At 42.5% G+C, this 13,840-nt stretch overlaps 1 protein-coding gene across 5 annotated transcripts in view; it reads left to right on the top strand.

Moving 5' to 3' along the window:
- The window catches only part of PARP9 (poly(ADP-ribose) polymerase family member 9), a 29,841-nt gene that overhangs the window by 552 nt on the left and 15,449 nt on the right, over window positions 1–13,840 (top strand). Inside the window, exons 2-7 of one of the 5 annotated variants that reach the window (XM_027534894.1) lie at window positions 89–240; window positions 5,345–5,424; window positions 6,383–6,416; window positions 8,361–9,211; window positions 11,901–12,128; window positions 13,386–13,601. In XM_027534894.1, the coding sequence (XP_027390695.1) occupies window positions 5,410–5,424; window positions 6,383–6,416; window positions 8,361–9,211; window positions 11,901–12,128; window positions 13,386–13,601 (1,344 nt within the window). In that variant the 5' untranslated portion in view covers window positions 89–240; window positions 5,345–5,409. Of the gene's footprint in view, window positions 1–88; window positions 241–1,446; window positions 1,467–5,344; window positions 5,425–6,382; window positions 6,525–8,360; window positions 9,212–11,900; window positions 12,129–13,385; window positions 13,602–13,840 lie in introns of those variants that run through there. The other 4 variants (XM_027534713.1, XM_027534828.1, XM_027534630.1 and 1 more) reach the window with 4 other exon arrangements.

Genomic DNA, 13,840 nt, shown 5'->3' with positions numbered 1-13,840 from the left:
GTTCAGATTAAACTTACCTACATTCCAAAAAATTTGAATTTGTTCACCTGAATTATGCCATATCACCTGTTACCTCTCTCTCACGCAGTACTTTAGACTGGCTCTTCCGGCTTTTCCGCCCTCCTTTCTCCATTTAGCCAACAATGCTGAACTTCATGGGGGCTTCCCTGGTGGCTCAGGGTTAAAGAATCCGCCTACCAATACAGGAGACCCAGTGACAAGGGTTCCATCCCTGAGTGGGTAAGATCCCCTGGAATAGCAAATAGCAACCCACTCCAGTATTCTTGCATGGAAAATTCCGTGAACAGAGGATCCTGGTGGACTACAGTCCATGGAGTCGCAAAGAGTCAGACAGGACTGAACTGCAGGGCTGCCCTGTGTACTATGGAATAAAGGCGAGAGCCGAGGTACCACACCTCATCTGCTGGTAACTGGAGTCAGACTTGTGACTCAAGAAGCAAAATCTCTCAAAGCCCTCAAGAGGAAGTCTGAAGTAAAGCAGAATCTTAAAAGAGAGAAGGAGAGGGAGGGATGGGGCTCATCAAAGGCATAGGGACCACCGTATGTGAAGCACAGACGTAGCACGGAGGCTTTGGAAAGGATGTGATGAGTAAGGGAGATGACAGAGGAAGGGTCTAGTGGAATATAATGTGTCTAATAGACATATTGGGCTTCCCTGGTGGCTCAGATGGTAAAGAATCTGCCTGCAATGCAGGAGACCTGAGTTTGATCTCTGGGTTGGGAAGATTCCCCTGGAGAAGAAAATGGCTACCAACTCTAGTACTCCAGTATTCTTGCCTGGAGAGCTCCAAGGACAGAGGAGCAAATATAGTGTGAGCTACATATTAATTTAAGATTTTTCAATAGCTAGAATTTTTAAAGTACACACAGGTGAAAATAATTTTAATTTTATGTTCTTTTGGTCACAATATCCTAAATTAATCATTTCAGCATATAATCAATGTTAAAAACTTACTAAGGAGATATTTTACACTCTTTTTTGTCATCGTAGGTCATTGCAATCCAGTGTTATCTCACATTTGCATCATCTTTCAGTTGTGCTTAGCCACATTGCCACATTTCAAGTGCTCCAAGAGCTGCACGTGGCTAATGGCCCACACTGGACAGCACAGTTCTAAATGTCGAAAAGTCTTGAAGATCAATAGGGAGATATGGAAGACAGATAAGTAGGGCAAACAGGAGAGTGATTCATCAGATGTGCATTTTAGAAAGGTGGTGTTGGCAATGATGTGGAGGACACATTTCCATGCAAGGGTGAATGGAGGTGGAGAGGTCAGAGATAAAGTTTTTGCACATGTCTGGTAAGACTGTAAATGGGTGAGTCTTTATACAGAGCAATTTGGCTGTACTATCAGAATTATGACTGCATATTCATTCTTATTTTGCAGGTCCACTTCTAGGAATTTGTCCTGTTGATTGATTAGCACCTCTGTGAAGTGACCTATGTACTAAGTTGTTCTTTTCAGCCTTTTTTATAATAGCAAAAGATTAGGAACCACTTAAGTGTCCATAAGGGCTTCCCTGATGGTTCAGATGGTAAAGAATCTGCCTGCAATGCAGGAGACCTGGGTTTGATCCCTGGATTGGGAAGATCCCCTGGAGGAGGTCATGGCAACCCACTCTAGTATTCTTGCCTGGAGAATCCCCATGGACAGAAGAGCCTGGTGGGCTACAGTTCATGAGGTTGCACAGAGTTGGACACAACTGAGCAACTAAGCACAGCACATAGCAAGTGTCCATAAAAGGGGTTGCTGCTGCTGCTGCTAAGTCACTTCAGTTGTGTCCGACTCTGCAACTCCATAGATGGCAGCCCACCAGGCTCCCCCGTCCCTGGGATTCTCCAGGCAAGAACACTGGAGTGGGTTGCCATTTCCTTCTCCAAAGCATGAAAGTGAAAAGTGAAAGTGAAGTTGCTTAGTCGTGTCCAACCCTCAGCGACCCCATGGACTACAGCCTACCAGGCTCCTCTGTCCATGGGATTTTACTAGTAGTTGAATAGCTTACAATGCATCTATACGATGGAATATAGGCTAACATGGAAAGATCTCTAGGATACCTTAAATAGAAAAGGTAAGATGCAAAATAGTGCATATTAGATGCTACCTTTTGAGGATGGGCCCAGGCTCTGAGGAGCACTCTGCCCAAAGCTGGTGTCCCAGAGCTTCCTCCCCAAGAGGGCAAAGGCCCAGAGGTGAAGGAGAGTTTGGAGAGCATCAAGTAGTGCCATTTCATAGCACTGAAGTTCTGTGGGAGCATTAGGTATGTAAAAGGGAGGCAGGGAAACTGAAATTTCAAAGAGACCCTTGGATGCCAGGCTGAAGAGCTTGAGCTTTACCATAGGCAATGGAGTCTGTTGAAGGTTTTGAGCAGACAGTGCTTCTCAATAAATGTATACTTTATGAGAGTTTTTTTTTTTTTAATGCTACCTTTTGTGTAAAAATGCTCCTGGAAGGATATTGGCGAAGCTAATAGCATTGATTGCCTCTGGGAAGGGGATTTAGTGAGGGGAGTAGGAGGGAGCCGTTTATATGTTCTAAATTTGAACCAGTAAATGTACCTGGTAACTATTCAAACAATAAAGCATAAAATAACGTACATTTAAGTCTTTAAAGAGAATGTATTGCCATAGCTCAGTCAAGGAGCCCTGAAAGCTGTGAAGTGAAGTGTTATCCGTGGGCAAGGAGGGTAGGGCCACATCCTACCGTGATTTAGGTGGACATGGCCCTGTGATGAACTGAATATGAAACAGAAGAGAAGATTCTAGATTTCTGACTTGAGTAGATAAATGGTGTATTGTTTACCAAGCTGTGGAATCCTGGATATAAAGCATGGATTTTGGAGGGATTGGGTGAGGGTAGGTAGCAATGTTGGAGAAGGCAATGGCACCCCACTCCAGTATTCTTGCCTGGAGAATCCCATGGACGGAGGAGCCTGGTGGGCTGCAGTCCATGGGGTTGCTAGGAGTTGGACACGACTGAGTGACTTCACTTTCACTTTTCACTTTCATGCATTGGAGAAGGAAATGGCAACCCACTCCAGTGTTCTTGCCTGGAGAATCCCAGGAACGGGGGAGCCTGGTGGGCTCCCATCTCTGGGGTCGCACAGAGTCGGACACGACTGAAGCAACTTAGAAGCAGGTAGCAATGTGGGGAGTGGAGATGAGATTATGGATCCAGATTTTCAGAGGCTATGTTGAGGGAACTATGGGACGTTCAGGTAGACTTGAAAAATTCAGCTCAGGAGAGCCATAGCCTAGAGTTACAGGTATGGGAATCATATTTGCAGCTGGTGAGCTGAAGTCATGAGAGTAGATGAGATCACATTTGGAGAGTATTTAGAAAGAGTTGAGATGTGCCTCTCATAAAATCCTGGGACAGCTGATGAAGGTTGAATCCAGTTGAAAGGTCTGTAAAGGCAAAGTGAGAGGTGACAAGAACCAGGGGAAGATGGCATTGGAGAAGCCTAAAAGCAGAGGTTCAGGAATCAGGTCATGAAATGAATGAAACTATAGAGAAGGGCCAAATAAAGAGTAGGAAAGAGGAGAGGAGAGTCCACTGGGGTTAGCCACCTGGAAAACACTGATGAGCAGCTTCAGAGAAGGCTTGGTGTGAACTGGGAGCCAGACTGCTGTGGGCTGAGCAGGCGGATGGACAGAGAGTCAACTCCTTCAGCCGCCCATGAAGAGAAAGGAACATAGTAGGACCAGCAATGAAAAGTTGGGAAGTCTTTTGTTGCTGTTGTTGCTGTTAAAATAGAAGAGATTGAGTGTTTGGGGCCATATGCTCCTTTCCTTGTTTCTAATTACTTTGGGGTTAAAAGAGTGCCGCCCCATACTGACCAGTCTGTCCCAATGCCTTAAAAACTCCCTGATGCCTCAGCGGCAAAGAACCCGCCTGCAATGCAGAAGATGTCGATTCCATCCCTGGGTCAGGAAGATTCCCTGCAGAAGGAGATGGCAACCCACTCCAGTATTCTTGCCTGGGAAATCCCATGGACTGAGGAGCCTAGTGGTCTACAGTCCACAGGGTTGCAAAAGAGTCGGACACGACTAAGAACTAAGCACAGCATAGCACATCAAAAGCAAAAACCCACCGGAAGCCCACAGCAGAAGCTCTCAGTTTTCCTTCTTTTATGAAAACAGCAGTGCCCTCTGGAGGCAAAAATGTGTCCTCTCCTTGCATTTTAGGATAGTACTTGGACTTGCTTTTCCTGACATTTAATAATAGTGCTCTGATACTGCAGGTAGCTGTACAAAATTTTCCTTCTGCAAAAGCATTAGAAATGATTTCAGAGGGCCTCAGGCGACTATGTGGCAACAGGTGTGAGCAGCTGTGTCTTTAAGCACTTTTATTCTTATTCTCCCCAGTCTTTAATTATGTTAGAAAAATCATTAAAATGTGTTTTCCCAGGGTTTCTGATTTTTATCCACATAATCCCCTTTATAATTAGATCAGGGGTATTTATCACAAATTCAATGATGTATATCCCCACAGGCACAAATACAGTTTCCTCTTTCTTCAGGCACTGTCCAGGGGTCTTTACTTATTCATAGGCTGGTTTTCTTTTTTCTTTCTCTTTTGACTTTCCCATGTTTTATTAAAAATCTTTTAGGGTTTAAATTTTTTATTTTGCTGTTGTCTTTTTTTCCTGAATGCAATAGTCAAATTGCACAAATTGCAATGTATTCTCAAGTCATTTTTAATTAATTAATTTTAACTGAAGGGTAATTACTTTACAACATTGTGGCAGTTTTTGCCATACCTTGACATGAGTCAGCCATGGGTGCACATGTGTCCCTCCATCCTGGACCCCACTCCCACCTCATCCCCCTGGGTTGTCCTAGAGCATGGGCTTTGAGTGCCCTGCTTCATGCATTGAACCTGGCACTGGTCATTGTTTTACATACGATAATATACATGTTTCAATGGTATTCTCTAAATCATCCCACCCTCGCACAGGCTTGTTTTTCCTCATTGCTCTCTGAATGCTGTGCTCACGTGTCGTCATCTTTCCTCTTCTAAAAATGTAAAAGCCTGCTTCATCCTTCAAGACCTGGCCCTAGCCTCACCTTCCCCATACAGATTTCCCTGCTGTAGCCCATACAGCTCTTTGCCTTCTCTGAACTGCCATTATAGTTTCAATTGGAAGCTCTCAGTAAAAGATAAAAGGTAAACAACAGAAGCAAAAACAGTGTTTGCATGTTCACCAATGGAATGAAAAATAACTCAAGATCAGAAATCATGTTTGGTCTTCCGGTTGTGTATCCTCACCAAATTCCCTAAGATGCTCATCAGTGCTTATGCATCCTTCTATTCATTCCTAGAAGGGGGCTGCCATATTTGGGAAACGCAAAACAGCAAACACTGAAAAACCTCAGAGACCTGGAGGATGGACTTTTCCAAGGTAAAAAGCATAAATATGTAAGTTATAGACTTTGGTCAGCACATCATAGTTCTTTCTAAGATAGCAAAAATTCTGGGATTTCCAGTTTATACTTGGCAATCTTGTTTGGTTTTAATATCCCAATAAAAGTTTTCTCCTTGCCTCATGTGAGAGATGGGGAACCAAGGATGTGCTAATATAATCAACAGAGTCAACATGAGGATGGGTGATTTTTTCAGAATGTTGCCTCAGTATCATTTTTATTTTCTCTGCTCAGCAATTCTACTTTTGTAGCATGAGGGGTGGTGAAGAAATGGCAATGCACCCCAGTATTCTTGCCTGGAGAATCCCAGGGACAGAGGAGCCTGGTGGGCTGCTGTCTATGGGGTCGCACAGAGTCAGACATGACTGAAGCGACTTAACAGCAGCAGGAGCAGCAGCATGAGGGGAGGAGGTGGAGGGAGGAGAAATAAAAATAAAGGACCAGGAAAAAGGCACCTCATTGGTTTATCCTGAAAAGTCCACATTCAGGCTTATGTCATTATATAAGCCATTGAAAGTGGGTCCTTTCAGGTTGATGGGGAGGTGAAGCTGATAGGCTTTTGTCCCCATTTCTTCTGTTCTGTCTAGAGGAACCCCACAAGGCTTTGGAGATTGGAGTCCTCTCTGAGAGTTTGGGGTCTTTTTGGTCTGTGACCTTTGAGCCTTTTCAGGTGGTAATCTCCAACCCTTCATCTCATCCAGAATTAAAAGTACATTGGCCTCTAGGGAAGAGGGGTAGAGTCAGTGTTGGCTGGAACACTTAGTATTTCAAGTATTCCAGACACATTGATCAAACAAATGTGTTCCCCTTCCCCTCTCCAACCCAGTGCTCTTAGGAAGATTTCTGTTGCTTTGTGTTTATGAAACTGTATTTGTCATCAGTAATCTGTCAATTATTCCGTCTCGATAATTTTGAAACCACTCTTGCTTTTCACAGGGTGTTGGGGCAGCAGCTGACAGTGAGAAACCAGGTAGGATCACCTCACTCTCACTCTTGCCTCAGAAAATCTTTGCTCACATCTTTCCTCAGTGGAGAAAGGGGAATACAGAAGGAGACTATCTCCCCCACCAGCGCTCAGGTGCGTGACTGCAGGGCCTTGTGGGGACCCGGCACATGTGTTCTCTAGGGCTCCCGTTGGTCCTGTCCTTTGCACACAAGATGGGAGACTCTTCTGACAACAGCCCTAGAACTAAAGCTGGCACGAGAGGTGACCCATTGATTGTCTTCTTGCTCAGCAAGGCTTGTAAGAGCCAGCCTAGCCTCACCCTAGGATGAGGCTGACCCCTTTGAGATTTTCAACCATGGCACAAGCCCATAGGCTCTGACAACTCATGTGCTGCTGCTTTGGGGTAATTGAGGCCATTAGAGGTCTTTCTAGATGGCTCAGATTAGAAATGGGAATTGAAGTAAAAAAAATAATCAGTTACTGTTGTTCAGTTGCTAAGTTGTATCTGATTCTTTGGGACCTCATGGACTACAGTAAGCTAGGCTCCTCTGTATTCCACTATCTCCAGGAGTTTCCTCAAATTCATGCCCACTGTATGGGTATGCTATCTAACCATCTCATCCTATGCTGCCTGCTTCCCCTTTTGCCTTCAATCTTTCCCAGTCAGTGAAATTACTACATTGTGTCTATTTTAGGACACAGATTTTTTTCGGGTCTCTGAAATAAGGCTGCTCCCTATCCACTGATAGGTTTATTTGGCATCGTTTTTCCTTTCTTGGTGGCATATAGTAATACTTTAGACCCCATGAACTACAGTGTCACAGGTCAAGGTTCTCCAGGAAGCAGAAAATGAGATGGAGTTAGGGATGCTGAAGGCTTATTGTGAAAGGGAAAGAGAAGAAACCAGATTGGACAGTTGGAGCCATCAGACTGTAATGAAAATCTGGCAAAGCTCTGCCAGCCTAAAGATTGCTCATGGGCGAAGTTGGCCATCAGTGGCCTTATCCAGCTATTGATGGAGCCCCCTGAGAATAACGTGACCTGGGCTGGAAAGCTGAGGGGCTAACACCTGGAGGCTGTTGGCTAATCATCCTCCCCGCTTCACTAAAGGAGGATATGATCAGTTAGCGCATCATCTTGCTGCCACCTGCGGAAAATACTTTCTAGCCAGTCAGTTTTAATTCCACCAAAATCATGCTACAAAACTAGAATATGATGAAGAATTATTTACTGTCCTGTTGTCAGTGCTCCTCCCGTCTCCTGGACCATGCCCCCAGGAGCATCCTTGACCAATGACTGATAGAAGCTGGGTAACCAGCTCTGTCACCCCGGTGATGTAATTCTAAGACGCATGGTCTACACTGCCCCTCTGTGGAGTTAAGCTTCATTTTCTTTGTAACATCCCCTTTATTCATTTCTTTCCTTTCCCTGTCTCACTTTCCCACTTGATTCTCCCCATCCCATGCCCCTGGTGTTTTCTGGGATAACCTCCCAAATAAATTTATACTCAACCCCTACCTCAGAATCAGCTTCTAGCAGAACCCAAGCCAAGATGTTGACAAAGGCAAACAAGTTATAAATAAAGCCTCCACATATTTTTGACTCATAATTAAGTCTAATACTTGTGCCTTAAGAATGGGTCTTCCCAAACGTGCTATTTTTATGTAGGTTTTTAAAATCTATGAACCTTGATAAACAGTTTCATACCACTGTTATTGCATCATGGTAGCTACCACCAAGTGGGTATTTATTGTATGGCAGGCACACCTAAGCACTTTATGGTGATACCATGGAAAACTCTTAGATATCCTTGATCTAAGGAATAAGGGAGAAGCAGGAAGAGGCCTAGAAGTCATCTCTCTTTTTTGCATAGAGGAAGCTCAGTCTCCTGGTGTGAAGTAGAATTAGATCCTTTTCAAAGGACCCCTTGCTCATTTCTTTATTTTTTTATCTTCTCTCCTTTTCCAGAGATTGATACTCTCAGAGGAAACTACAGTCAGCAAATTCCCATTAGTCATGACAACTTCAAAATTTTGAAAAATAATGAGAGTCTGCTGTGTAAAGTCCTCCAGAATAAATTTGGCTGTAACTTTACCTTGGTGTCTCCGGCCCCGGAAGGTAACAACGAGTCTCTACGAGTCTTCAGAAAAATGCTGACTCCCAGGGTAGAGTTATCTATCTGGAAAGATGACCTCACCAGACATGCTGTTGATGCTGTGGTGAATGCAGCCAATGAAGAACTCCTGCATGGAGGGGGCTTGGCCCAGGCCCTTGTGAAAGCTGGCGGCTTTGAAATCCAAGAGGAGAGCAGACAAGTGATTTCCAAATACGGCCGAATTCCAACTGGTGAGATAGTTATCACAGGAGCAGGGAAGCTTCCCTGCCGAAAAATTATCCATGCTGTTGGCCCTCGGTGGTCACTGATGGATAGCCAGGAATGTATTGATAAACTGAAAACAGCCATTGTAAATATTTTGCATTTTGTCAACAGTAAAAATTCTATGAACATTGAGACAGTAGCAATTCCAGCCCTGAGCTCTGGGATTTTCCAGTTCCCTCTGAGTCTGTGTACAGAGATCATTGTGCAAACTATCAAAATTTATTTCCAAAACATGCCAATTGCCAGTAATTTTAAAGAAATTCACCTGGTAAGCAATGAGGACCCTACTGTTGCTGCCTTTAAAACCGCTTCAGAAATCATCCTAGGGAGGAATGAGCTTGAATCCCCGTTAAGTCAAGGAGCCACCCAGCCTTTCAATACTATGGTTGTGAACAGCATGACTCTTCACATTGTCCAAGGCCTCATTGAAAGGCAGGAGGTAAGTCTTTATTGTATTCTCTTGCACTGCCAAAGGGGTTCCCTGAACTGTGTATTACCTAGCAAGTATGTTTTGAGCATATACTATTTCAAACATGGTTTAGAAAGTATCTTGTTTAGGTTAAGAGTATGGATTTCAGAGCCAGACCATCTGGATTTCAATATTAGCTTTGCCATTTACTAACTGGATGACCTGAATTGAGTTAACTTTACCTTTTGGTCCTCAGTTTCTTCATCTGAAAAATGAGGATAATAATAGCGCTTTTATCTCAGAGTTGGAATCAGAACACATAAACTGCTTAGAATAGAACTTGGCATGTGATAAGTATTTATAATTATTGTTACCATTATTCTCAAGCACCATGAGAAAATAGAACAATCTTTGATTCTAAAGATGTAAAAATCTACTGTGTTCTTTTCATATAAAAAGATTCTCTAGTTGAAACATCTCACTGGGGAGACAAACCATCTGAATATTTCTAAAGCAAGCTATCAGTAATAATAAACAAAAAATCTCAATACAAAGTGAATTCATAATATTTCAGAGTATGTACATTTTTGTCACAAGAGTGGAGTATAGTAGATCAAGAAGGATTATTTCAGAAGATACGAGTTTGAATTTGATCTTAAGTTATGATGGTTATGAATTGGCAGGAGAAGAGGCCTGGGTAGTTAGAATGACTTAGCAGAGAGATACAGAGAAATTGACAGATCAAAAGTTATAGGCTGGACCAGTCAGGAGTACTAGGTGGAGCTGCAAATTGTATGTGAGTATATGGCATCCGGTCCCACCACTTCATGGGAAATAGATGGGGAAACAGTGGAAACAGTGCCAGACTTTATTTTTCTGGGCTCCAAAATCACTACGGATGGTGACTGCAGCCATGAAATTAAAAAACGCTTACTCCTTGGAAGGAAAGTTATGACCAACCTAGATAGCATATTCAAAAGCAGAGACATTACTTTGCCAACAAAGTTCGTCTAGTCAAGGCTATAGTTTTTCCTGTGGTCATGTATGGATGTGAGAGTTGGACTGTGAAGAAGGCTGAGCGCCGAAGAATTGATGCTTTTGAACTGTGGTGTTAGAGAAGACTCTTGAGAGTCCCTTGGACTGCAAGGAGATCCAACCAGTCCATTCTGAAGGAGATCAGCCCTGGGATTTCTTTGGAAGGAATGATGCTAAAGCTGAAACTCCAGTACTTTGGCTACCTCATGCGAAGAGTTGACTCATTGGAAAAGACTCTGATGCTGGGAGGGATTGGGGGCAAGAGGAGAAGGGGACGACAGAGGATGAGATGGCTGGATGGCATCACTGACTCGATGGACATGAGTCTGAGTGAACTCTGGGAGTTGGTGATGGACAGGGAGGCCTGGCGTGCTGCAATTCATGGGGTCGCAAAGAGTCGGACATGACTGAGTGACTGATCTGATCTGATGTGGCTCTGTGCCAGGGGCTGTGGAGGATACAAATTGTAACTTAGCCTTTAGCCAGGGATAGTAGGGCAAAAGGTGAGGGCACTGACAGGGAGGGGATAGAGTCAAGGTAACAGTGAACCAGGTGCTTCTGGATTAGTGCAGCTTCTCTACCAGGCAGAGAGCACCTTGACGGTGGGGATTGTCACTTGTTCATCTCTGTAGCTCTGGAGCTGGTCTCTGGGCATGCATGTTGGTGTCCAACAAGTTACTGACAAATAACTGAAAGGAGGCAGCAGAGAGCAGGGGCTGCAACAGAGGAAGAGAAAGAATATAAGGCTATATTCTCTATTATCCCCATGATCCGTGACTCTCCTGTGGCCATAGTCAAACAGGATTAATCACAAGTGAAAAAATTCCGTTTATTGCTTACAAGACAATTAGAAAGAAGACTGAGGGGACCCCAGGAGATGAAATATTTATTTGATAAATCATTAATATGCCAATTTAAAATTAAAGTGGAAACATCCTGGTTGAATAGCTTATTTCTTTAACTAAAATTCTATTATATTTACTTATTACCAACATTAAGAATTTTAAAATTTGTAAAGGGTGCCAGTGCCTCCAACTTGCAAGTTCTGATTGCGTTTTCAAAGTGACACATTCATTAATACCCATGAGAAGTACATAAGTTACCCCAAAAGGAGCCAAAGCCATCAAGATGAATTAGGGGGACCTGGGGACCCCCACCAAGAGGGAGACCTACTTCCCACTGTGAACTTTTTCATCTCATTTGTGCTTTCTTTAACCATGTGCCACTTACTTTAAAAAACACGAACTTTAGGGGGTAGAAATTTCCTTATAAATTTTATTTCCACTCTGTAAGACAACATGAACATTCACATGGAAACAGCGAAAAGTGAAGACAGTGGATTATAGAATGAAACCACTTATTGATGAAGCTTAAAACAAATCATCGAGAAGGTTCTGAATCTGGGAATATTGGGAGTATAAGCCAGCAAGGGGCTGACAGATGTTTGCAATAAAAATTGTATCATCTACATGTTTTACGTAATTTCTGATTAGCACGAACAGACTCATGGTAATCAAATGATCACTCTTTGGAAATTTTATATCTGTTATTAAGTGATAGTTTTATGGATTTAGGATCTTCAAAAGTATTTTTCAAAGCTCTTCAGGAAAATAAATATTTAAATTAGTCATTTAAGAAAAAGTAATATAACACTGAACCGTGTTCATTTTTTTTCCCTTTTCAGACAGATGTAATTGTTAATTCTATGTACCCCCGTATTGGTCTTAGAGCTGGGTCTGTGTCAGAATCAATTCTAAAAGCAGCCGGAGATGAAATAGAGCGGGAATTACGCCAAAAAATAACTAAGACAGTACTAGATTCCCAGTTGGTACTGGTCACAAGAGGATTTAAATTGTCTTGCAAATACATATACCATGTGTTATGGACTTCAGAATATTCTGAACAAAAACTGGTAAGGTCAAAATAAATTTATCTTTCTGTGTCTCCAAAGTCTATGTAATAGTCTGTTGAATTTCCATCATGTCATGACATTCATGTTATGTTATTGTCAAGTGGAATATTCCCTATTCTCTACTACTCCTGTGAATACCTGAAATAGTAAACAGATGTTGTGGTCACAAATTGTCTTAAGAAGTTTAATTTAAATTATCGCTTAGTCCATGTCTGAATTTTAAGTGGGCATGCCACAGATAGACACAGAAACATCAGGGCTCCCTCTCTGCACCCAGTGGCCCTACAGGCCTCTTCTTACATATGGGCCAGGCACTCAGCCTCTCCCTATCTCCTGCCATCTGTTAAATCCCAGGAGGACCTGGGATCTCTCTTCCAGTACCATTCCAGTCAAATCTGTTACCTGTGAGGGCTTCTCTGTGGTAAAGTACCTGTGGTAAAGCTTAGCTTTCTGGCTGACTCTACAACTGAGGGGCATAAATTGTATACGTTAAGGACTAGGGGGAACCCACTGAAATGTAGAGAAAGGGAAACTTAATCTCCTTTTCTGTCTTTGTCCATATTTATTTTATCACCATTTCTGATCTTCTCTTGTCTAGAGAGCCCTCAAATCCCAAATTGGTCATTCAGTCACTCTCTGCTTTTTCCAGTCACTCAGTTTTCCGAGGTCCTTGCACATTGGTATAATCTTGTTACATTAGTATAACTAACATACTAGTATATTAGTATAATGTAAGAAAGTTATCCAATAACCTTCCTACTACAGTGTTCAGTTTGAATGTTGAAATATTGATGGAAGTTTAAATCTGCCAAAAATAAATTACATGACAGATCTTAATGACTTTAAATAAATGTTGATCACTTACTTTAACCTCTCAGTCCTTTATTAAAGCTCTTTATGTTGATCCAGAAGTAGCAGGTAAGTGGGGGATAAACTGAAGATTGGCTCTCTAATCTGGGGAGAAGGCTACATAAATTGAGGGCAATCCCGATGCCCAAATGCCCTGAATGGCACAACATGTACCAGTCAGTCACTTCAGTTTCTCAACCCTTTCATTCCTCATCATCTAACCTTACAGCTGTAATGGGTCCCCTACGGAGTGATACCTTTCCTGTTCTCTGAGGAGGCATGGGCATGGCCCTGAGGAATAGTGGAGGTTGGCGTTATAAAATATGGGCAGGATTAAAGGGTAAGTGGGTAAGTGAAGTCTTATTTTTGACTCAAAATACTAATCTTAAATTTTTGTTTTTCCTAAAGCCATTGAAAGGTGCGATGAAGAAATGCTTGGAAAAATGCCTTGAACTAAATATGACTTCCATTTCCTTTCCTGCCTTTGGGACTGGAATCACTGGTATGAAGAAGAGTGAAATAGCAGAGATTATGTTTAATGAAGTTTTAATATTTGCCAGACAAAGTTTGCAACAATTAGCTGTAAAGTTTGTGATCTTCCCCGAAGAATTGGAGACATATAAGGTAAGTTAATATCTTAGAAGTGTCCTGTGGTTCGTTCATATTCATTTCCTCAACAACATCTATTTAGTATCTCCAAAGTAAGATACAGGTTAAGTGCTGTGGAGCATGATGATGGTCTAACTTGGTGAAATTTAATTTTTATAAATCATTCACCTCTGACCTAGTAAGGAATGTCATTGTAGAAGCCATGTCTACCCCACTACCTAGCTTTTCTCTTGTCCTTTGTTGGCATTTATTCT

The sequence above is a fragment of the Bos indicus x Bos taurus genome, chromosome 1, assembly GCF_003369695.1.
Source record: "Bos indicus x Bos taurus breed Angus x Brahman F1 hybrid chromosome 1, Bos_hybrid_MaternalHap_v2.0, whole genome shotgun sequence".
NCBI classification, from domain to species: Eukaryota; Metazoa; Chordata; class Mammalia; order Artiodactyla; family Bovidae; genus Bos; species Bos indicus x Bos taurus.
The sequence above is the reverse complement of the archived record's forward strand: the minus strand, read 5'-3'. Positions and strand labels throughout refer to the sequence as shown.